At 50.3% G+C, this 23,925-nt stretch overlaps 1 protein-coding gene across 3 annotated transcripts in view; it reads right to left on the reverse strand.

Annotated features, from left to right (window-relative positions):
- lrpprc (leucine-rich pentatricopeptide repeat containing) overlaps positions 1-23,925 on the reverse strand; it is a 42,783-nt gene that overhangs the window by 14,382 nt on the left and 4,476 nt on the right. For all 3 annotated transcript variants that reach the window (XM_029120133.2, XM_029120134.2, XM_034292217.1), the window contains 14 exons: positions 19,755-19,873; positions 18,904-18,997; positions 17,996-18,065; positions 16,365-16,392; positions 15,381-15,438; positions 14,700-14,806; positions 14,072-14,149; positions 13,878-13,943; positions 13,663-13,761; positions 13,273-13,403; positions 12,769-12,854; positions 9,300-9,507; positions 5,446-5,570; positions 4,614-4,720 (listed from right to left, as the gene is read on the reverse strand). In XM_029120133.2, coding sequence (XP_028975966.2) covers positions 4,614-4,720; positions 5,446-5,570; positions 9,300-9,507; positions 12,769-12,854; positions 13,273-13,403; positions 13,663-13,761; positions 13,878-13,943; positions 14,072-14,149; positions 14,700-14,806; positions 15,381-15,438; positions 16,365-16,392; positions 17,996-18,065; positions 18,904-18,997; positions 19,755-19,873 — 1,376 coding nt within the window. The remainder of the gene's footprint in view (positions 1-4,613; positions 4,721-5,445; positions 5,571-9,299; positions 9,508-12,768; positions 12,855-13,272; positions 13,404-13,662; positions 13,762-13,877; positions 13,944-14,071; positions 14,150-14,699; positions 14,807-15,380; positions 15,439-16,364; positions 16,393-17,995; positions 18,066-18,903; positions 18,998-19,754; positions 19,874-23,925) is intronic.

Genomic DNA, 23,925 nt, shown 5'->3' on the forward strand with positions numbered 1-23,925 from the left:
TGCTTTACAATGTTGGTAAAGATATGTCAGAATGTTTATTTAGCGTACATTCGTTAAAAAGGCCTTTAATTACAGTAACATTCCAGGAAAAGACATTTTGACATAGCTGGTTTGTAACCTGCTACATTAAGCCTACATTACACCAACCGCAACCGGATATAAATAGGCCACTAGTGGGCCTATTCGACCAAAAAATATAGGCCACAGTATTCCAATAAAAAATGCCTTCAAATGTTAATTGATTTCTTAACAACCAGTTTAGATGAACAGGGGGCCAGTGTAGATCGACCTCTACTACAGGCATCTATTAAATCTGGGTACAAAACCGTGGCCGGCCTTAAATAATTAACCTGGATAGCGGTTCGTACTTCGCAGGGCAAAATTATTCAGTGTAACATTTTATTAGGTAGGCAACCGATTTCTGGCTCATGGCAGAGCTCCTATGCAATATTGCTGGGCTATAGGAGCATTACATAATATCCCAGTTAATGTCAAGAGTCTACTCTCAGACAGGAGATAGAAACCCAGTCAGATACCCATTAACACTGACCAGATGTTTCCATAGAAGTGTGTGTGGGCTGTAGCGTTTTAAATTCACTTGCAGTCAACAGAACAGAATAAGTGGCAAATGGATGACACAGGGAAAACGTTATTTTAAAAAACATTTAATTGCTCAATCTTCTGGAAAGCATTACCAAATAAAGAACATCTGACGAATGGGTGGTGGTTTCCGGGCAGCATTGTTAGCCTCGTTCACAAGCGCAGAAACAGTTTGGCACTAATTTACAAATGCTGACACTTTGACGAGTTATGTGACAGTTCGATAGATCCCAGCATTTTCTAGCATTACCATATGCACCACACTTTAGTGGGATTTGTGCCCAACCAGCCGAGTTGAGAAATGAGGCCCTTGGTCTTCTAGACTAAATGAATTAAAAGCATCAAGTCCTCGTTTTCCTTCAGGATGAGCCCTGTCCACCTTGTCCACACTCAACAAGCTGACCCCAGTTTCACCCACTCAGCTATATGGTTTATAACACATTCGAAACCAAACGTTCCTAAAGAATCTCAACTATAGAACGATTCCCCTATGGTGTGTCCAAACAGGGATTAGCCAGCAGGCACAAAATGACCTTACAGGAACTGATGTGGGATGGGGAAAAAGATAAAATGGAGATACAGTATAAACATAGATAATACCAGACTATTAGAATATACGTATGGCTCTAATACTACAGTCTAAGGCCCTGTAGAAACACACTGGCTGGCTCGAGTGCCTTTCTGGACTGATACGGGCTCACATGTCCGTGGGAGGGGTGGGGTCGAGGGGCTTGGAGATGGGATAGCAGTGATCAGGATTTCATCAGTGCTCCAGTCAATCACAGTAATATAGTACCTTAGCGCTTCCACTCTGCTCTGACATGTTAATCTGCCTATGACCAAGATCTGTCAATCCCCTGACGGGCCCTTTGCTGCAGGAGTACATCATACCAGGGCTACTAGATGAAAATAAAGAAAAAGACTACGCATTATGGTCTTATACAGGCGCCCAAAGGACAAATTAAAATGTGTTCCGTTCTCCGCTGTCTCGTCTAATCTTCTTAGTAAATAAGGCAGAGTGCAAGTAGTACATCTTTTTCTTTGCTCTGAATGAAATCCCCCCCCCAGCCAGCGATCTAAGCCCCCCGGGGGCAAATCTTCCTGGGCATAAGTCCATGGTGATAAGTCCATCCTTTCTGCTGCTGATTCTCTCTCTCACACACACACACACACACACACACACCCCTTCACTTGTAGCACATATCCCAATCACCAAAAGGACATCTATCTAGGTCAGATTAAAAAGACCACCCCCCTGCTTGTTGTGGTTTATGAAACTCTGCCTCTTGGACTCTGCAGGCAGGACCGGAGTGCCACAGCACACACAAACTCACACACTAGTACTACTGGACAACTTGCATAACCTTCCTACACCATTACCAACCCACAAGGACCCACACTGCCCTCCCACAAATGATACTCAATCATCTCAATTTCATTTAGAACACCACCTAAGATAACCGCAGCCAAAAATGGCACACATTTCTAGTAATTTCATTTAATTACCTGCAATTATTCATCTCACAATTAAACTAAAGTGTGGCCAGCCTCTGTACCTACACTTGAAGTTACACTCAGAAGAGGAAAGGTCTCTGTGACAGATCTCTGTCATCTGTCTGACCTCAGAGATATCATTTGTTTTAATTAGTAGGCAAAGTTACTGGTCAGAGTTCACACAGAGGGGCTATCTGGGATGGAAAACAACAGCCTTTTCTGTTTCCTGCCTACTGGGTTGAACACAAGTGACCCAGAAAAATACCGTTTTTACCTGCTAATTAAATAGTCAGGTCACCTTACGACTTCTCCTTACCCATTAACCATCAACATGTACGTGTACAGGCACGGCCTCATCCTCAATAAACAGCAGGAAGCGATGGTTGCGTCACAGCAGACAGAGTGCTTAATAAGCCTGAATCAAACTGCCCGCAGCTGAAAGCGAGCACGTCAACAGGACTTCGAGAAGGCCATTTCGGGTCAAAACAAAAACCCAAAAGAGGGATTTGAAGTTGAAATGAATCATACTAAATCCTGTGTGTGGTTCTGGTATCATCTAAAGCTTGTCCCGTCCTCCCCCTACAGTGACAGAGGAAAGGGGCTCCATTTTCCATTCTTGAAAGGGCATTAGGACAGAATAATAGCATGTCACAATTTAAGAGGTTTTGGGAATCAAACCTCATGTCCTAAATCCTTACAATAATGCAGAACGGACAAGCTGCTTCTGGCAAGACCTGTCCCGAGACGAAGAGCCAATGAGAGATGAATGATCTGGTAAGGCAGGAGAGAAATAAGAGCGAGCGAGAGAGAAAAAGAGCAGGAGCAACACGCAGATCATTATTCTCATCCTGAGGGATTCAGGATATTAAAAGGTGGCCAGGCCAAAAACACTAAATCGCCTGCTCCCCTAGTCCCCCCGCCCTTATCCAGTGAGATCCTTCCACGGTAGATCCATCATCAAGTACAGCGCTGTCATCTCATCCCGAGGACCAAAGCTCCCTCATCTGATGAGTTTTAATAACCAGGAGAAGGCTTAGGATCTGCTAGCCTTTCCGACTAACAATAACAACCAGAACTACAATCCAACCAGTCAGGATAACACCCGGGACACGTGGATCGGCAAATGGCAAGACTCCCGGTTAATCCACAAGGGGGTGGTTTGGGTCTTCGGTAGAATTAATGTACGCATTAAGACACGCCGGCGTAGCCATAGCATCAGTGTTCTGGCTTCCGCCTTCACATACAAGACCCAACACCCCCCCCCCCCCGCCCCCACACACACACACCATGTCATTTAAAACCAACAGAAGCCCACCGACCTCACAGCTAAAGGCATTAATCCATACCAACTGGTATCTGTTCATTCGTGTAAGCGGACACAGTCTACGGGGGAATTGAGCCGAGAGATTAGAATGGTTGGATAATTAAACATCTGAACGGTTTTGTCTGAGTAATGTTCAGCGAGGAGGAAGGCACTCCCGGACCGGCCGCGTTTGAAGTGCGTGTCGGGGGAGCGGCCTGAAAGCAGAGACGGCGGACAGAGTGACATGAACAAAAGACACAGAAAACGAATCAAGCGTCTCAGAATACAGGACCTGTACGGTACTCTTCTTCCTGAGGTACTTTTAGCTCTTTAAGAGCAGCTCTTCTGCACTCGGAGACACCGGCCTGTTTGTAGCAGCTATGCAGAATACAATCTAAAGACAATGTGGATCCACCCAATCAAACGCCCCTGCTTAAACTGCATCGGAGGGCCCGCTCAGAAGACACTGATACACAACATTAATGTGTTCCTGGGATGTTAAACATCTCCAGAGTTGTGGCCATTCATCTGCTGTATAACAACCACAGCAAGGCGTTATGGAAATGTGCCTGTCCTCTAGCCAATTAACACGCAAACACAGTCAATTGTCCAATCGGAAACAGTAGCTTAAACCCTGACCTCAGAGATACCAGGGAATTCGCTGAGCAAGGACTGGCTACAATCTCTTAATTACAGACGTGGGAAACATAAATGTGACCACCGCAGACATCCAGCATGGTGTAGGCAAATACGAATACACACACACACACACACACACACACACACACACACACACACACACACACACACACACACACACACACACACACACACACACACACACACACACACACACACACACACACACACACACACACACACACACACACACACACACACACACACACACACACACACACACACACACACACACACACACACACACACACACACACACACACACACACACACACACACACACACACACACACACACACACACACACACACACACACCTGTGAGCATACATGAACACACACGCACCCGTCCACCCCATTCCAGCCCGTTCTATTGTGTTGGTTCTGAATGGCATTAGTTTAGATTTTAGACCCAATCTAATTTAAAAAGAGGGAACTTATTACTGCCGTCTAATTAAGTCTCTTTAAATGGATGTGTGCCGCGCGCAGACACAATGGCGGTGGCACGGAAGTCCCACCTCAATGATTTTCCTGGCCTCCCGGTGACGGCCAGTCTGCATGAAGGCGAAGAAGAGGTTGTAGAGCATTGTCATCTCGCCTCGCTCCTGGCTCACAAAGTCCATCGCTGAAAAACCAGAGTGGGGGGGGGGGGGGAGAGAGGTGTGTGTAAAAGGCTAAACAAAACAACACACACACACACACGCAGAGAGCTTTCCCTGCATTCTTACAGGCCCTTTTGAATGGCTATAAGCTGCTTGGCTTTCAGAGCTGAAACTTCTCAAAGAGCCTCTCTCAGCAGTCTGCTCTCAATCCAATCTGTCTTTATCAGGCACCAGCCAGGTGGAGATGTGGGGGGCTCATCTGCGCACACACCCTATGCAAACCTCACCCTCTCCAAGTATCTGTGCATATGAATACACACACACACACACACACACACACACACTTCCATCCATGTTAATTTCGGACAACAGAAACAGTGTTTTCCCGGGCGATGTGAGAAGGGTTAGCCTCTCCTGACCTCTGGCGGGGACACGGGTGGGCTTAAACCGGCCTGGCGGGGGGGGGCTGTGCCACTCACAGGGAGAGAGAAGGGGCATGGGGCCGGGTGGTGGGTGCCTTGGGGTGGGGGGTGTAGAGTGGTGCTTAACAGGGAGTTCCTCACCTTCTCGGCACTCCAAAACCACTCACCTCCTGGTGAACAAAGGACTTAACCCCTTCACCGCCCCCTTTGTCAAGAGGAGCAGCCATCAAAATCCTGATCAGTGGCGTCCTCCACGGCGACCTGGGGCATGGTGTCCACGGTGGACTCTGATGGGTGGATAGAGGAGACGACGGAGAGACACTCACCTTTCTGTAGGAGCTCAGTGTCTCCGTTCTCCACCAGGCCACAGATGACGTCATGGATACGGGGGAGGTGGCCATACTGTTTCTGACACTCCATGGCCGCATCAAGAGCCCCACTCAAGTCCTTACTGGAGGGACAGACAGAGAGAGAGCGAGAGACAGACAGACAGAGAGACAGACAGAGAGCGAGAGAGAGACAGACAGAGAACATTTATTACCCATATGGCTGAAAGAAAATACTATTTCAGACTTTCACCGTTGACCTCCCTTTCAATGCCTAACCCACCCCCCCCAAAGAAAAGCCCTGTCAGTTGAACCAGGAGATGAGACAATTGTCTCTGTTCCTTTACAAAAATACATACATCTCTCTGATAGAACAAATGGCTATAAAAAATAGAAATAACATACAGGCTTTTATAGGGTGAATGGGTGAATAGATGGGAATCGACCTCTGATCTGTAGCTGCTTCTCTTGCTCTGCCGTGTTCTCGGGCTGTCAGCCTCCCTCACCTCCCATCACCCCCCCTGCCCACACCGGTAACGTCACCCCCAGCTGCGCAATTTAGAGGAATATGGCAACAAAATTAGAGCGCTCCCTATGCCATCTCCCCCTTCCTCCCCTCTGGCCCCAAACAAAGAGCCTGGGAGTCAGGCTGACACAGGAGGCTGATGGAGAAATAAAGACAGAGAGTTGGGGGAGAAAACCACCACTCCAATCCCTTCTATTGTGACTGTGCCGCCATCAATCTGTTGATTGGGTAATTACCATGCCAATCATACAGAGGTCATAGCGGATAGGGCACCGTAGGGAGGGGGGTCAGGTGAGGTGGGATAACGAGACAGAGGAAGGGGAGGGAGAAAGAGGTATAATTTCTGGAGTGTTTTCTACTCTCGTGGATTATACAGCCGGCAGACAAGGAAATATGCCTCCTGACGGGAAAAAAAGAAAAAAGCCTGACCTTGCCATTGGTAGATTCGGGGGGGGGGGGGGGGGTGATTGAGCATGGAACACAAACAGGCCTCTCAGGCAATCTGCTTTAATTGAAATGAAGAGCGACAACATTATTCATCAAGCGGGAGTCAAGAGGCAATTCAACCACTTGCTTCCTGATTGAACAGCCACCCTCCAAAAACTGGGGAGAGAGAGAGAGATTCAGAGGGAGAGAGAGGGGCTCAATTTATTAGAAAACTGTGAGAAAGTTTTCCTGGACAACCATCAAACATGAGTCAAGTTACAGCCACAGGAAAAACTTGACTATCAAGTGTTAAAACGCCATTGTGTGAAACGGCACAGAATGATTTTATTCAAAGACGGTCAATCATAGACATTCACACCACACTCCCTCCATTCTAAGACACCTCAATTCCGCCCACCCAAACACCCTAAACCCCTTCTTACAGGGAAAGACGTCTTTAGAAACTCCCGACAGTTCTGGCAAAAGCGGCGAAGCATTGCAATTACGGTCTCCCTTCGCCTCACCAAAAAGAGAATTAACCATGTTGAAGGCTTCATAATTTCCCTAGGTACAATTTAGCTGTCACTTTGCGATCCGATTTACTCAAACACATCCCCCCCGTTAATGTCACCAACTTTGCATGTCAAGCACTTTCCAGCCAATTAAGTCCTGGGAAAAAAAACCTGGGGGTAGGGGGAAACGCTTTACGCACAGAACCTGAAGGATTAGACAAGAAAGCTCCTATCATGTCATCCTTTTATCGCTTCCATGCAACCTTCTCTTCTCCCTCTTTTGTCCTAGAGGGCGGCCTGCACCTTATCACACCACTCTCCCCTGTACGACAGGGAATGTGGTGCAGAGCTGTGTCTGTGTGTGTGTGTGTGTGTGTGTGTGTGTGGGCGGGGTTTGGTGGGGGGGAGGCAGAGTCTGGGGTGTGTTCGGTGTGGGATAGAGAGACACACCTAGCATGTCGTTAGGAGTGTCAGGTTGTCCCTAGGACACGGTTGCTGAGGGACAACACACACTGCCTGTTCCGTAGTAACGGCGACGGGTGATGTATTGATCCAACTGAGGTTAAGTCCAACATAAAGGCAACCCTTCTCTTCTGGCTGTACAGCTGCACTTACACACTCCACTAGAAATCGGTCCACTCCGTTCACGCACGCACGGAGTGAATTTAATTCTCCGTCTCAGTCCTCTTCCTCCTCCTGTGAGTGAGACTCTAATAACCCACTTCTTGTCTCTCCCCTCTATCACGTCTCTTTGTGAGACTCATTAGCATTGTAGGGGTGCTAATTGGGGATATGAATCCAGTAAGGCAGATAGCTAGCGGTTAGCGTCTTTCCAAGATAGCCAGCGTGTTGTGGCGGCGCTAAGCGGCTGGCCGGCTAGGCTGACGGGCTGTCAGCGCTAATCTGGCAGAGAAGTGTTCATTAAGTCATTATTGCTGACACTGTGATGAGACAGCGTCACCGGAATGACACACAGCGCTTTGTCCTCCCGGCGCTCTGACTGACGGCGGCAACACAGAGATGGGAAAAGAGGGAGGGGTTGAGAAGAAGAGAGAAAGGGAGGACGGCGTGATTAGAGGAGAATGTGGAGGAGACGACGAAGTTGGATATTAAAAGAGATAGCCGCAGAAAAGGTGAGGGGGGGGAGACGTGAAGAGAAAGAGAAACCTCAGAGCGGTTAGCATCTCTCAGAGAGCGCCGCCGTTCCGGAGTGGTGCGCGGCGCCAGCGCTAATCCGGGGGAGAAGTGTTCATTAAGTCATTAACGCTCGCGCTGTGATGAGACTGAGTCACGAGATGACACGTAGCGCTTTGTCCTCCGCCACCGCCAACGCCACCCTGACTGACAGCCAAACTGAGAGACGCGACGGAGAGAGAAAGGAAGGGACAAGAGGAGATTAAAACAAGATAAATGTGGAAAAGATGAGGGGGAGAAAGACTGAAACCTCCTAGGTATAGTACTGTATGGGTGGGTTACAGGTTACTATAGCAATAACAAAATGTCTCTAAACTAGACAGTCTGTACTCTTCGATAGAGGTCTAATGGCGGCCTATACATCCCTCTAGACAGCTCTCGCCCTGACCCCAAGACCCTGCGTTTTGTGCTGAATTGTGAGGCCGGTGAACCCGAGTCATTCAGCGCCGAAAGTGGCTCTGCACTGCTGAGCTGGGGACCCAAAAAAAAAAAAAGATCCCTTGTTTTCACTGCTGCTAATGAACCTGGGGGAAATTACCATGCTAATCTCCTAGCAGAGCAGGCAGCAATTAAGGCATGAACCTCCAGCGTGTGTTTGTGTCGAGTACTGACTGACAGCAAACAAACAGCCCCGGGGGCTGCCTGCCTTCTGCACCACGCTGATGTGTCTATGTGTGTATCAAACTTTGTGTGTGTGAAGGTACACACTTGGCCCCCTGTTCCAGAGCATGTTTGGAGAAAAGTGTGTGTGTGCATGGCGATGGGGGGGGAGGGAGGGGGTTGTGTCTAACAGTGCCCCGCATGGCTGCGGCAAATCCAGCAATTAGTGCTCTGTACATAATTAACATGCAAATGAGCTGATCTACTTAAAAGCTGTTCTCGCAAATAGACCTGAATAGAGGATAAGGGGGCGGGGCCAGGGGGCTGCAACTCCCAGTAACAGTTGCTCCCCAATTCACTTTTTTTCTTCCCAGAGAAGGCGCACACGGCCACATACGAGAACTATAGCCGAGCCCCTCCAGGCACAAACCAACGCTGTAGTCAGGGGAACAACGGGAAACCGAGCTCTCCATGAGAAGGGTCCAGGTATAACCTACTTCGCTGGATGTCTTTACGATCGCTGCAGTCCAAAACGCCCTTATACCGGACGTACACTGGGGTGGTCAGTTGACGGCCGTGGACAGTGGACTACTCACGTCTGGAGGTGGGCCGTTATCAGGGGGGAGCAGAGGTTGGCCGTTGGTTTGGTGAGGCCCAGGGTGAACACGGTGGCCTGGAGCTGGCGGACCGCCGCCACGTCCCCCTTCAGGGCGGCCGCGTTGAGAGTGTGGAAGAGTAGCGTCACCGCTGTGTCGACGACAGACACGTCCTTCTCCTTCATCTCCTTCAGCAAGTCCACCGCCTCTGTCGTAGGAGGGAGGAAAAAGAATTTCAACACGGGGCACGGACGACTGGCGCGCCAACAAAGCGCGAACGCAAATACCTGACCAAACTACTCCAGCCCCAGCTATTCTTAGTGTCAGTTAGAGGAACTGGAGGGGCAAGTGCACACAACGGACTGGATTAGAGAAGCATTCGGCGTCCAACGCTCAATATTAGGCTCCACATGAGCGAGGGAGGAGGGAGTGAGAACTAGAAATGCGAGGGGTGGGGGAGAAGGTGTTGAAAGGCCCCTTAGATAATTTCATGTGGGGAAAACAAACCTCTATTAAAACGGCATTTTACACCCAGCAGGAATGCAAATCTGCCCGTATAATGCCAATTTCCCGCTTAATTGCTACTTGCATTTCTAAACGAGACTACAATTACCAGGCCCCCACAATGGGGCCGCTTTTGGCCGTCCCCGCGCCGAAAGCGTCAAGGCTAAATTATAGGTGTGCGGCGAGTGCCCTCGGCGCCCCCGGCGCGCCCTGGCCCCGGGCCCTAGGTAGGCACGCCGCTCAGCGGCCGCCGTAATGGAGGCTTTTAAGCGGGCCGGGCTCGCATCTGGCCGGCTGGGCGGCGGCGTGGCGGGGACGCTCGGCTCTCCTCACTCCCACTGCGGCAGGCAGCTGCTCGTGGACAGGGCCAGATAGTTAAGATGTGTTTACACGGTGTTCAGAGGCGTGCTAATGCGCTGATACCGATAGGGTCTGTTTGCACCGGCGATACTAATCGGCGCAGCCTGGTCGGAGGAAACGACAAGCTCGCCAGAGCCCGGCCGGCGTAAATAGACACACGCTCGCGCGCGCACACCCACGATAAAAAACAACAAATAAACTATTATTCGCTTTGCCTTCAACTGCCAAACACACAAACACAAGCTACGGACTCATTTGGGTTCAAACCTGAATTCTCCTCAACTTGAGAGCGATGCCTGGATTTGGTTCCAGCTAAGCACCCCCCCCCCTCCCCCGACCAACTGAGCTAATTGATCAGTTCAGTGACTGACTAAATTCCACACACCTGGTCGGTTAAATCCAAAACATGGAGCGCCCATGGCAGTCCAGAAACAGAGCCGCCTCACCCCTGGTATGTAGAGTACATGTTTGGACCCCACCATCACTCCACTTCAGTTCTGCCAGTCTGATTCTCTAGCTAGCTATTACACCTCTTCAACCAGAGTTCGCTTACAGTGAACACCCCCCCCCCTCCCCCACCCACCCACCCCCACAGTGCTTTGGCATCCAAACTCCAGCCTGTCTCACACCCCCCCCCCAGCCTGTTGTTATGTAAATGAAGCACCGAGTCTGTGTCATTAAAACTGTCACTGATTTAATGAGGCAAACAGCGAAGGGGTGGGGTGGGGGGAGAAATGGCGGGAGTGGGGTGGGGGGTGCTTCATGTGGGGCTCTCCGGGTCTCTAGGAGGAAGCTTTGTTGTATCTGGAGCTTGTTCCGTTCTCTTCCCCGAGGCGACCGGATGGGGTGGACATGGATCTGAAGGACTGCTAGGGGAACATGTCCCTGGGGGGGGGGGGCTTGGCTCCCTGCAGACATCCCCTTCACTGGAGCGTTCAACAGATGCTTTTATCGGATGACACCGGAGAGAAATCACAGGCTTGAGAAATAAAAAATAGGCAGCCTTTTGATGCTGTCCCCCCTAATGGTTGGGTTAGCTGACGGTAGGCTACGGCTTCATCGTGATCAAACGCTAATAAACGTGAAAAAAAAACAAAAAAGAAACGGCAGACAACTGGCCAACCAACTGTGTGGTTCAGTCGGCCAGGAATAGAGGACATCTCAAACCGAAAAAGTAAAATGGAGTAAAGCGATAGGGGGAGACCTGTCCTTCAGGGCGTCACACCGGGAGATCAGCCGCCCCATGGAGGAGGAATCGGTGAGCCTGCCAGTGAGTGAACGACTGAGCATCCCCTTCTCCCGTTCACGCCGCCGCCGCTAATCGCCACGACCACTGGCTCGGAGATAACGCGGCCAAATGGAAGCCAGGCAGACGGAGCGGCGCGTTCATCAGCCCGGCGAGCCTCCCTCCCTCCCCGCCAGACAGACGGGGGATGGTGAGTCTCACCCAGCCAGGTAAACAAATATCACACAGGCCATTAATCCCTCTAATTTCCCTGGCTTGCCTTCCACCGGGCCCCCGGGGCCTGCATTTACCCGGCCACGCCGGGGGGACGCCGCAGAGGCACCGTCGATCACCGCAGAGCGGGGAGGCAAAGGGCGGAGGCAGAGTAGGGATAACAAAGCCATTAGGAGCGGGGTGCCGGCGAGCGCCGGTGCCACAAGTCATGATCTTCAGCCGGGCCCGGGCTGTCTGTAGGGCGGCCCGGTGGGTCGGGGCGGTGAGGTGTGCTAATGCAGATGACAAGCCGCCCGCCGCACTCTGACGGACTAATGGCCGTCAGCCCCCCCCCCTCCCACCATTCCCGCTCCACACCACCCTCCTCTCTCCACAACGCCCTCTGGTTGAATTCACATGCAAATCTGTGTGTGTGAAATGTTCAAGCACTTTCCCGTACATGATAGGCCATTAGCTTCAGGACGGATTTCTGTAATTCTGTTAAAGTAGTGCGGGTCCTGTAACCCCCCCCCCCCCGACTCAGAACGAGGCGGGCGGAAGGAGGAGTGAGTGACACGCATCTTGGAGGGAAGAGAGGCAGTGAGTGAGTTGAGAGAGAGAGATGGGGCGCGCATTTACGCTGTCACTGGGCGCACCGAGCAGAGAAGAAACCCTTTCATTGTAAATGGGTCTTACATGGGCAGGCAGAAACCCACCGTGGCATTCAGATAATGGCTGATTAATGTGGGCGTCTGCTGCCCGCTCCTCGCCCAGCGTTCCCATCTCATCCTTACAGCTCTATGAGAAACCCATTAATCCTGACCGCGTGCTTGGTGACAGATCAGACCTCCCCGCTCAGGAATTTTGCTTTGCGGTGTCTTTCATATAGCCTACAGGTAAAGATATTTCCTACGCGGAACGATGACGATATTCACGTCTTGCCAGACAACACGTTTTCGACAGCAAAAGCTGGTACCTAAAGGTTCATTTGATCTGCTGAAAACGGGAGAGCTTGAGTCCACAGATCGTAGACGAGGTCAAACTCTTCGTAGACGAGGTCAAACACGATTCCCAGCAGTCTGGACAGGGAACCCTGACAGTTCATCTTTAACATGAAGCCATTTCCCTCGATAACAACGACCAGACGGTTCCACACAGCTCACCCACCTTCCATTCGGTCATGCTTCACCAGGGCCTTGACCAGAGCAATGGACTTGGTGGAATCCAGAGAGACAGAGGGATCCTTATGGCTCCTAAAAAAAAAAGTCAAAGGAAAAAGACAGTCAGATCATAGATTTGCTAAAATGAAAAAATAAATCATAAACATTTCACCCTGTGTATGACAGGTCTACAAATTACATCTCTCAACCCCTGACAAAGTCCCGATTCCTCCACCCCCCCCGCCTCCTCCTCCCCTTAAAGCTGTGTAGAGTCGAGGGAGACAGAGATCGGAGCTGAAGGTGAGTGCAGCACTGAGGCCTTTCTTTTCCTTAGAGGCGACAGGGGTGGGGTGTCTGCCGCCGAGAGATGGGGTGGGGGGTTAACCACGCAGCGGATTCACCGGAGCGCCCCAGTCTACGGGCCCGGCCGCTGCATTAACGTCTCCCCTGATCCGGCTCATGTTAAACTTTAATGCTCGGCCGGGTCGAGTACGCACGCGTGTCCACTCACAGCTCTCCTTTCAACTTAAGCGCCTCGTCCACATTGTTGTGGCGACAGCAGAGGTGGATGAGGGCGGCATAGCCCCCGGTGGCCATGTCTGCCGCGTGTTGGCTCTTCAGCTCCAGAGCCGCGTCCAGTTTCTGTTGAACACACAAGCCTTTAGAAACAACATTCGTCTCGCACACTGATTTGTAACGCTGGACTCAAAGTTCACAGCTGCAGAGCTGCAAAAGTCTGCGTGTCCATTAGAACGTATTTACAAGACTTGTTTAATAGGCTCTTGCCGTAGCTCGGAGTGGGAACATAATTGCATGGCAGCAGACTATCACTTTGCAACTGGACATGTAGAGCTTTATAAACGCCACCCAAACTAGGGAGCTTCAGGGGAATGGACAGTACCTCCTCGGAGCACAGACTGAGGATGAGTTGTTTCAAGGTAGGTCCTACAGGTTTACCCTCAGCCTTTAGCTCAGCAAGCTTCCTCTCCAGCCCCAGACCCTGGCAGGTAGACACACCATTACACATGCAAGCACACACATGCACACTTTCACAATGAGAATCCAAACCCCAATGACCATCCCAATTACATCCAAACCCCAATGACAATAACTTACATTTGCTCTGCTGGCTCTGTCTGATAAGTTCAGAGCATCTTTTCCATCCAGCAGAGCGAGGACGTCCTAAAATAAAACAAAAAGAACAATAAAGATCCCAATGGGTCAGCCATAGTAAGAGCACGGTATCGTTGTATTCAGACGAGCTGTGAGCAGGCCATCTATGTAGCGGTGCTGGGGGAGTCAGAAGATACCTTTATGAGCTCAGGCACATGGTAGGAGTCCAGGAGGTTACGGATCCCTCTGTAGATGTTCACTGGGATGACAATATTCTGCAGGCCAGACAACTAGCGTTAACAGAGGTTCTTTCATCTGGGGTTAAGAGTAATCTCAATCTCATGGTCGGCACGGAAACCATTTCCTATTACAGATCTGTGTGAAATCATGGCAAATACTATTCAACATTTTTAAGAAGTTCAACGGTCATATTCGGGTATTGGCGGGTAGGCCATTTGGCATCTTTTGATACCAGTGTGTCAGCTGATGAAAGAGACATCGGCCATTCAAAATGTCGAGTATCATCTCAAAAGCAAGTCAGCCTTCAAATCTCATTACACTGGAAAACTATTTAAAGTTCAAGAATAAATACTTCAGCACTGAGGGGAAAACACAAACCTGCCAAAGCAATTTTGAAGGGGAATTAGGAGAACATACGTTTCATGGGGTCCCATCGTAGCAGTTGGATTTACATTGTGTTTTCATTTCTTTAATTGACTAAAAGCCAGGGTGTGTACATGCAAGCTTGTGTGTGTGTGTGTGTGTGTGTGTGTGTGTGTGTGTGTGTGTGTGTGTGTGTGTGTGAGAGAGAGAGAGAAAGAATACCATGCTCTTTAGCTGGTTAAAGTATTGTCTGAGCTTTTCCTCCTGGGCCTGCACCTCTGCCTCAGACATGCTGTCAATCAGGTTATAGAGGAAGTAGGACACACCCTCTGTAGAGAGGAGAGAGACAGAGATGGATACAAGGACATAGAAAGTGACCCCAGGACCATGGCTGTGCGTGGGTGGGTGAGACTGTGGTGCTGACAGAGACAGCTCTCTTCTCAGTGAGTGAAGTGTCCAGTAATGTTCGCCGGGTGGGTGGCAGCCACGCCAAAGAGAAAACAGGAAGTGACACGGATAACCGTCTCTAACTCACCCACCAGCACCGCAGTCCGGTCAGATGTAGCACACGCACACTGACAGAAAGACACCCACCCACCCAGGCTGTTTATTCAGCACTGTGTCAGCAGCCAGGGTCCATTTCCCCTGACAGACAGGCTGTCCCTGACCAGGCCCCCACATACCCTGCACACCCCCCCCCCCTACACACACAGACATAATCTAGGTCAGGCCAGACATCAGCGTTGTGCACACCACACATACACGATGCAGAGTAGTGGCATCAGCAGACTCCGGCCATGGAGACGGGGGATACCAGTATAGAGACAGGCAGGCGGTCACTTCACCGTCAGATATAATTTTGTTCTTATTGACAGATTTACACCCGTTCAAAGATGATCTCACCAGCAGGACTTGTAGTTCCCAGAGAAAAACGCTCATCTTTGTACAGCAGGTCCGTGATCTGATAAGCAGAACAACTTTTAAGAGCCAACTCATGCAAAGCTATACATTTACTTCACATATAGAAATGACTGCACTTTAAATACATTTTCAAGCATTGCAGGAATAAATACAGATATTAGGCTGGCACAAGTCTATATTAGGTGTGAAAACAGGAAATGTGTTAGGCAACATTTCTTGCCATCAATAAATCAGCAACAAAAACAAATGCATCTATCAGGTTGTGGAATGTTCCCTGACTGCCTAGGTGTCATTATTGAGCTTCGCAATCAATAAAGTGAAAGAATGCACCCATTGAATTTTGTTTTAGTCATTCTAGTAAATAAAAAAAACTTTTAGGAGTGCACCAATGAATCGGCCAGAAATTGGTGTTCAGCTTTAAACTGAATCAACGTCCAGTCAGTCATGCATCTCAGATTTATTGTAATTATTCTCTGTTGAGTTAAAATCCAGGCATCATATAATATACAATTACGGCACAATCATTATATTAATGTTATTACCATAAAATGTACATTTGTTCGATTATTTGTGCTATGTTTTGTTATGCATTTGCTAACATGACAAGCCTTATTTTGTATTTAACATATGACAAGGTACACAGATAGAGAAATGACAAAACATCAAGACCGTCCAATTGTGTTACATGAATATTGACTTTTGGTATCTGCAAATAATTCTGTTGGACGATCTCTAACTTGTTTTTACCCAGAGTAAAAATGAATTGCATGCGAATTAACTGACAAGCTGATCTATATTTTATATTATATTTTTGTACAAACTATCTGGGGTGCTGTGTACTTTCATGAATTGTTTGAACATTCTGAACATTCCACCCTCTTCAATAAACCTGTCCCAGATTCTGCCGGACGAATATAGACCGACGAACCAGGAGGAAATCAAGCAGCAGTGGGTGCAGTGCATTACCTTGGTCATGGTCCCCACGTCATCTGACCTGTAGGGGGCAGCAGAGGACTAAACATTACACAGACTTCTCCGTGATGTAACACACAGCCAGGACACATTGTCACAGTGATCAGCACAGACATGCCACAAGCTTCCTGAGATGGTATGAAAGCAAACGGACAAGAGAATTCTCTGTAATGTTGCACGACAAATTGGCAGTTAACGGAGGAGGATGTAAAGAACCGGGGCTTTCCGAAGGTACAAATCATCCAATAGAGTAGATTAGGAGGAGAGGTAAAGAGGATACAGTGGCAGAGGACACAGACAGATAACGAACCCTGGTCTCCAGCGTGAGACGCATATGTGCACAGATTATACTGGATAGAAGTATACTGAAGGGGAGATCATTGAGAATTCCAGAAACATCTGAGATGCTGCAGTGTCACGGCTCACTGAAATGACATGCAATGACTCAGAAGACCGTCACTTCGCCTGAATGCGAGAAAGGAAAATCGACTGAATGCGAGAAAATGGGCTTCTGAAGTCACTACTAATCCAACAGGCACACAGAGGATGACACCAGAAGCGTGCGTTTGTGGCGCTGTCAGCCAGTTTGAGAGACAGACAAGAGGAGGAGGTGGGGTCTTTCATGATTAAATTATCCCCTGACCTTGTCACTGACAGGAGCAGGTCGTGGAGTGTGGCGACATGGCTCTAACACTGCACCCCCGTCTCCCCGGTAACACCCCCCCGTTGTCCGTGACAACCCCAATTACGGCCGTGACAGGCCGCCTTGCAACGACAGCGCGGCAGTCCTCTCGGCTCAGAGCAAGACTATAGCATACAGTGACGCAACCAGGAACATCGTTCATAGACCGGGGGGGGGGGGGGGGCTAAATCAAACATCCATAAACTGTCAATCAGCCCCCTGAGGCGGAGGTGATTCCGTATCTGACTGACATACACCATACCGTCACAGACATGTGAGGGAAACCCAGCCTCTTCGTGACTAAGGGTGACACAGTTTATGCCGCTGCCTCCGGCCTACATGTACCGCTGCAGCGTGGGTTCAAAATGATCTCACGGCTATTCCAGCAAAAACATTATCTTTCCCCACTGTCTGTCCAAGAACGCAAACAATAGGCCTGATAAAACAATAAGTCGTAAAAATTAAGTCAACCTCTTCATATTCTTCCCATTAGCAATCCCCGACTGCTGCGTGCATTGCTGTGACGGGAGCGCAAGACCATCCATTAGGCCAGGAGGGGGAGAGAAGGCCTGAAGCGGGTGTAAAGCGTAAATATTTACATCATTACCCTTCTGCCAGCAGCCTGGGTAGGGGCGGAGCTCAGGGTGGACTCATTAACATATCTCCCAGGGTGCTCCTGGGCCAGGGCTGCAGGTCAGGACCACTGACTGACTTGGTCCATATGCATGAGGCAGCCAAGTCCCAAAACTAGATGGTCTGCTTGAGGGAGAACACTGCGCTCTCTAACTCACGGTAATTCCCTCGCCCTGGTGGAGCAGGGGGGGGGGGGGCCTGGCAAATGTAACGTATTTATTCACATATGTCATAAAGCCCATATCGCCAAAGGCTTGAGACGGCACAGTGCACATTAGAAAGAGAAACGGAGCAACACAAGACAGCTCACATTCTGAATCCACTGATCAGGCTGCTTCTGAAGTTGCTCAGGTCCAGGGCCGAGAAGGAGGGGTCGGACACTAGAGATGGGAGATAAAAACAGACAGAGGGGTGCGTTAAGTTGGATGTTAACAGGAGGAAACAGGATATTCCCAAAGCCTTCGAAGCGCGGTTCAGTCCCTCACGGTAGCTTGAAAGTGAGAAAAACACACGCAGCCAGGTGGAGAAAAAAAACTAGTGAAAAGGTACAAGAGAGACAGAAAGAGCAAACCCGAGAAAGAGAGCGCAAACATGTTAGGAAGGTGACAAGCAGACAAGCATTCATAATTAAACAGCCCCTCTCATCTCAGCCCCCCCCCCCCCCCCCCCCCGTCCCTCTTCACCTCCACCGGTTCAGACGCTCGGCTAACATATTCACACAGACTAATCAGTTAAAAGGCTAGACAAGCGTGGCAAGAATGTGTGGAGAGGAGAGGACAGAGCAGCACTCTGATGGGGGCAATTAGGCTCCAGGCGAAACCACGGCCAGATGCTGATGAGTCCCAGTGCGACGCCTCGACGAGCCAACCGAGCCCAGAGAATCGTGCCGGGTGGGTGGTTCACAGGGAGGCTGCGGACGATCTGGCTAGCGGACCCATCGTGACTCCACGAGAGAGCATTACAGACAGAACTTCAATACAGTTAATACAGTGAGGACACTGAAATACAATAGGAAGTGCATTAAGCGAGATTGCGAGCATGTGGACCTCTTAACTGGGGTTAAATCACAGACACAGACTACGTTAAAACAGCGAGGGAAAAACAAGGAAAGTGCATTAGGCATAATTGCCGGCGTGAAGACCTTCCATGGATGTTTTGACATTCGGAATGACCGGAGGAGACAAGTGAGTCAGGGTTGAAATAAAGTTGGACACTCACACATAGCCAAGAGTCTGGACAGGTTTCCACTGGCAGCCTCAAAACGCACCTCAGAAGACAAGAGGCCCTCCGACCCTTGGGAAAAGCCCATCTCCTGGAGCAAAAACAGAAAACACGCATTTGTATCACTACGCTCATGAACACCAACAACTGATCACTCTAAACAAAACAAAAACACCTGGCCCATATTACAAGTCCCACAGCACCATAAACTTTAAGCACTGAGGCTGAAATGAGCCCTTTTCCTCACGCTGGGAGGGTGGTCACTGTGGACTGGGGACCTGGGGGTGGAGGCCCTTTTCCTCACGCTGGGAGGGTGGTCAGTGTGGACTGGGGACCTGGGGGTGGAGGCCCTTTTCCTCATGCTGGGAGGGTGGTCACTGTGGACTGGGGACCTGGGGGTGGAGGCCCTTTTCCTCACGCTGGGAGGGTGGTCAGTGTGGACTGGGGACCTGGGGGTGGAGGCCCTTTTCCTCATGCTGGGAGGGTGGTCACTGTGGACTGGGGACCTGGGGGTGGAGGCCCTTTTCCTCACGCTGGGAGGGTGGTCAGTGTGGACTGGGGACCTGGGGGTGGAGGCCCTTTTCCTCACGCTGGGAGGGTGGTCACTGTGGACTGGGGACCTGGGGGTGGAGGCCCTTTTCCTCATGCTGGGAGGGTGGTCACTGTGGACTGGGGACCTGGGGGTGGAGGCCCTTTTCCCCATTCCGCAAAGAGAACACTCTCTACACAGCCACATTCTGTTAGAGTTATGGTGGCAGTTGGTTTTCCTCAAGACCAGCAAGATGTTCCCAAAAGGTCACATTCTCCTTGTCCGCCAAGAAAGTAACGTGTACACAAAAACACACTACCTTGAAAGTGTCCCGGGCAACAGCTACATTGGGGAAAGCAGGCAGGATGTAGTTAGACAGGGTCTCTACATCAGCTGGAACACCCAGCTCCTGCATGCCCTTCATCACCTCCATGACACCTGTGAAAACAGCAAAGAGTCAGCGTCCAACACCAAGCCTCGACATGGAAGTACACTGATCAGACAGCAAGACAAAAAAACACTAATGAACTAGTAGTGGTTTCATAAGGAGTAGACGTCCTCTACCACGCAGAAACCCCCACACGCCTCCAGCTGAAGGCTGTTTACGACGTACTGGGCCCAGAAGTAAGCCTGCCTGCACATTCTCACACATACATATTAATATTAATGGCGCTGGCTGGCCCAGAGCTCTTTCCTGCCAGGATAGAACGGTTGAGGGACCGGGTCTTGGGTGGCCTCCAAACCCCGTCACCGCAACCCTGCTCGGCTCTCCAGCAGGACCACGGGCCCCCAGCCCCAGGCCCACCCTCCCCTGGAGCGGCCGAATGCATATGGAACAGGCACTCCGCCGTCTAGGCCTGGATGAACATCCGAGACGGGGCCGTGACTGGACTGAACCGGCGAGGCCGCAGGTACATCTCTCAGGGTTCGGGGGGGGGGGGTTTCCATGGAGACATCAGTACAGGGGTAGGTCCGGTGGATTCAGGGGGGGTATGAGAGTGTGCACGCCAACACACCTTAAGCCTGTGTGTGTGTGTCTGCTGTGTTTACTCTCCACTTAGACCCTCTCTGTATCGCGGGCCCCGGGGGGGGGGGGGCGGTGTTCACCTGGTAATACTCTCCTCCGCCCCAACATCTGAATAAAAGATAAGGGCCGGCTTTTATCTGCCATTAAAACCTGCCTTAGGAGGCCCAGCTGGGAGCGGAGGAGAGACGGGTCATACTAAACAGGTAGTGCACCTGGCCCACTCAAGCTCTCCACCACTCTCCCCCATTCATCCTTCCCTCAGATCCCGCTCCCCGCTTTCAAGAAAAATCCCACGGACGATCAGAGTCTTCCTTCTCAATGGAGCCGGAGAGTGTCCACTCTTCTCATCCTCCCCTCTTTCGTCTTACCGGCCTTTATTTTTTATGAAAGAAAAGGGAGAAGAGCACCTGTTTCGCTGGTGAATTATTGACGCGCCATTTTTGGGGCGAGACGGATTGATGGGACACGTGAATGGAGCTGGCTAATGTGTATCTGGTCTGGTCTGGTTCTCGGGTGAAATTCGAGAATCAGTGTTTGTCACGGATTCGCGCCACACGAGTGTAGCTTTTAAAATGCCAGGACACGCGCTGGTTCAGTGATTACTCAGTGAACAGGCTTTATATACAGACAGTTCATCCTCACTCCATTGAGTACAATCCATATCCTTTCGCCATTTTAGTGGTAAAACGTTGGGTAACATTTCTTTTGAGCTTTTTCCGAGTGCACTTCATGTCACAATTTGAGCCATATCTGGAATACATAGCACAGCATTACTGCCCAGCTGAGGCCGGAGGAAGTTGACACCAACTGAATTGACTTATAACCATATACGTTCTGCAACGCGAACCAAGCTACAAACAACACCTACACATCCACCGAAGCGGACAAGACACGCAGTCAGAGTTATAGAGAAAATGAAAGCGAGAACCCCCCGAAAAAGATGAGCCCGGTTTCCATATTCATCCGTGATTGAAATGTCATACCTGTCAAGTGTTCCCCCTTGTCTCTCTAAGAGTACAGACGGAATCACACCTCGTTTCAATAATTACCAGACTAACACTAACGGGTGTGTGCGTGCGTGCGTTGTGCAAAACCCTCTTCATAAAGCCAAGGTGAACTGAAGCGGCGCACCACTTTCTCCCTCTCCCTCTCTTAGCGCCGTTGTCACAAGCAATAAGCGAGCGCTCCCCCGTTCAGGAATGACAAGCCGGCCGTGGCTCGCGGCTGGTGGGAACAAAAGCCGAGCATATGCTTCTCCAAACTCGCCTGCCTAAATCCACACCTCATCAAAATGCAAAGTTTCTCTGCCCAGCTCCTGGCCGCCAGTGACACCTGTGGACAAAAAGTGACATGGCGCTTAATATTTCATGCCGGAGAACACTGGTGCGCGTAATTCAAAGTGAATTCCCTCAGAGCGCTCACATTTACATGAAATCAAGTCACTCCACATCCATCACATCACCTCCACCACGCTGCCCCCCGAACGCTTTTACACTCTCGCGCGCTCGTGGACTGACGGACACACAACCCTCCTGCAGCCATCGAATCTGCATCATTCACGAGGGTTAAGGCTAACAACGTAGGGAGGCCGGGTGGAAAGAGAAGAGAGGTCTCCTTGCTTTCCGCTAAGCGGTCCGACAACTAAATGGACGTCGGACGTGTGCGTTCATGCCGGGGTCTGTGGTGTTGCCGCTCTGAACCTACAGACTCGACCGTTGTCATTTAGAACACGAAGACCAACAAAGCCTTCTCAAAATACGGTGCGTACCGCCACACATCGTCAGCGTTGCATACTGTCTTACTTTCCATGGACAATTTCCGCCGTTCATCTACCTGAAAACAGGACTCGCGCGGTTTTCGATAATGAAGACCGACACGTTTGGTCAGTATATGAAAAGTCTCAGATCGCTGTTTGGCTGATATTCCTGTAAACGTTAGTGTGACCCTAACGTCACCCTTGGTCTCCCATGACCCCCTTCTGTTTCCTCGGGGATCGGCCAGGCCTTCACATTCATTGTAGCAGAATGACCTGTGCCCCAGGCAACAGGGCTGGGCAGGGGGGTGGGGAATTTAAACCCTCAGGCTATTGTCCCGAGACCACCCCGCCCCCAAAACGGGGCACCGTCCCTCCCCGAGGGGCAGGGTAAACGTCACATCAGCCCGCCCCTCGTATGATCATGGATTCAATCACCCGGAGTGGTTCTCAGAAGAGTTCCACCCAGAACGCGGTGGCACTGCATTTTCAGAGTCCAAAGCTGACCACCTTGCTGACCTAGGTCTGAGACCCAACTGCCATTGGATGAGGATCAGCTGGGAAGCACAAAGGATGACACCTGGCCACGTCTGGGAAAGTTTCGACATTAGCAATGTCCTGGACTCGCGTTGCTCCTGCGATTCAGTGCCTCCAAAACTAACTGAAGGTTATCAGGGGAGTCAGCATTGATCCACATGACTTCCTGGTTTACATTTGTTGCGATGAGACTGGGCTGTACATACATGTAATTGTAATATTAAATTTTTTTTATAAATAGTATTTGCCCCGTAACTTTCCACAACCTATTCCCAAGTCTCAAGAGGGGAGGGGTTGTGTCAGCGTCGTTCCGTCTGGCCTGTTCTCCCTTTGACGCACGGATCGGACGTCTTACCATTAGCATGCCCCAAAACCTGTGAATAACTTCCAGGGTGGGACACTCTGGTCCATAAATATTTCACAGAGTCAGCTATTCTAAAAGCCCCTAGTACAGTGGATCGGTCTGAGGAAGTCATAACCTGGCCGGGTCAGAGTATACTGTGGTCTCAGAGAGCCCCGACCAATCTATGCTGAGAGTACCATACAGAAACAACGTATCAGCCGGAGACCCAGAGCAGCCCAGGCCCTAAGGGCATACATTAGGCTGGCGCGCTCACACACACACACACACTCTTTCGGCCCAAACTTCTAAAATCAACTTTGGGATCTCCAATTCCATCTAAAACACACTATTTAGAACATCCATTTCAAGCATCCCAGCATCTACGCGAAGGCTTTTCTTAAAAGGCATCTCTGGTACATGAAAGAGATGCGCTTACGAAACCGGGTTCCAAGGTTACCGCTGCACCTGTCCAGTAAGAAGGCCCGTGGGTGACCGTTGTGTGAGTGACATCACAGACAGGTCCCATAATGCCCAACGGCAGGTAAGGGATCAGAGCCAGCGCCCACCAGAGAGCAGCATGAAGGCGTCGCCCTTCCACGACCGAGCTGTCAGTCAGCTGTGACGGACAGCTCCTCCACTCAGGCTGATCCCTGTCACTCTCTGTGTCGGCCCCATTAAGAGTGACATGTGACACAGACAACCCAAACTGACCTACTGTGGAAGCCTCGCGATTGGTTATAATCCAGAGGGTGATAGCGGTTCATATCCAGGCAATTCCAAGTTAAGGTCCATTCAACCAAGTGAAATAGTAGGCATGTATAAAAGTACTA

Source organism: Esox lucius, chromosome 5, assembly GCF_011004845.1.
Source record: "Esox lucius isolate fEsoLuc1 chromosome 5, fEsoLuc1.pri, whole genome shotgun sequence".
In the NCBI taxonomy this organism is placed as follows: Eukaryota; Metazoa; Chordata; class Actinopteri; order Esociformes; family Esocidae; genus Esox; species Esox lucius.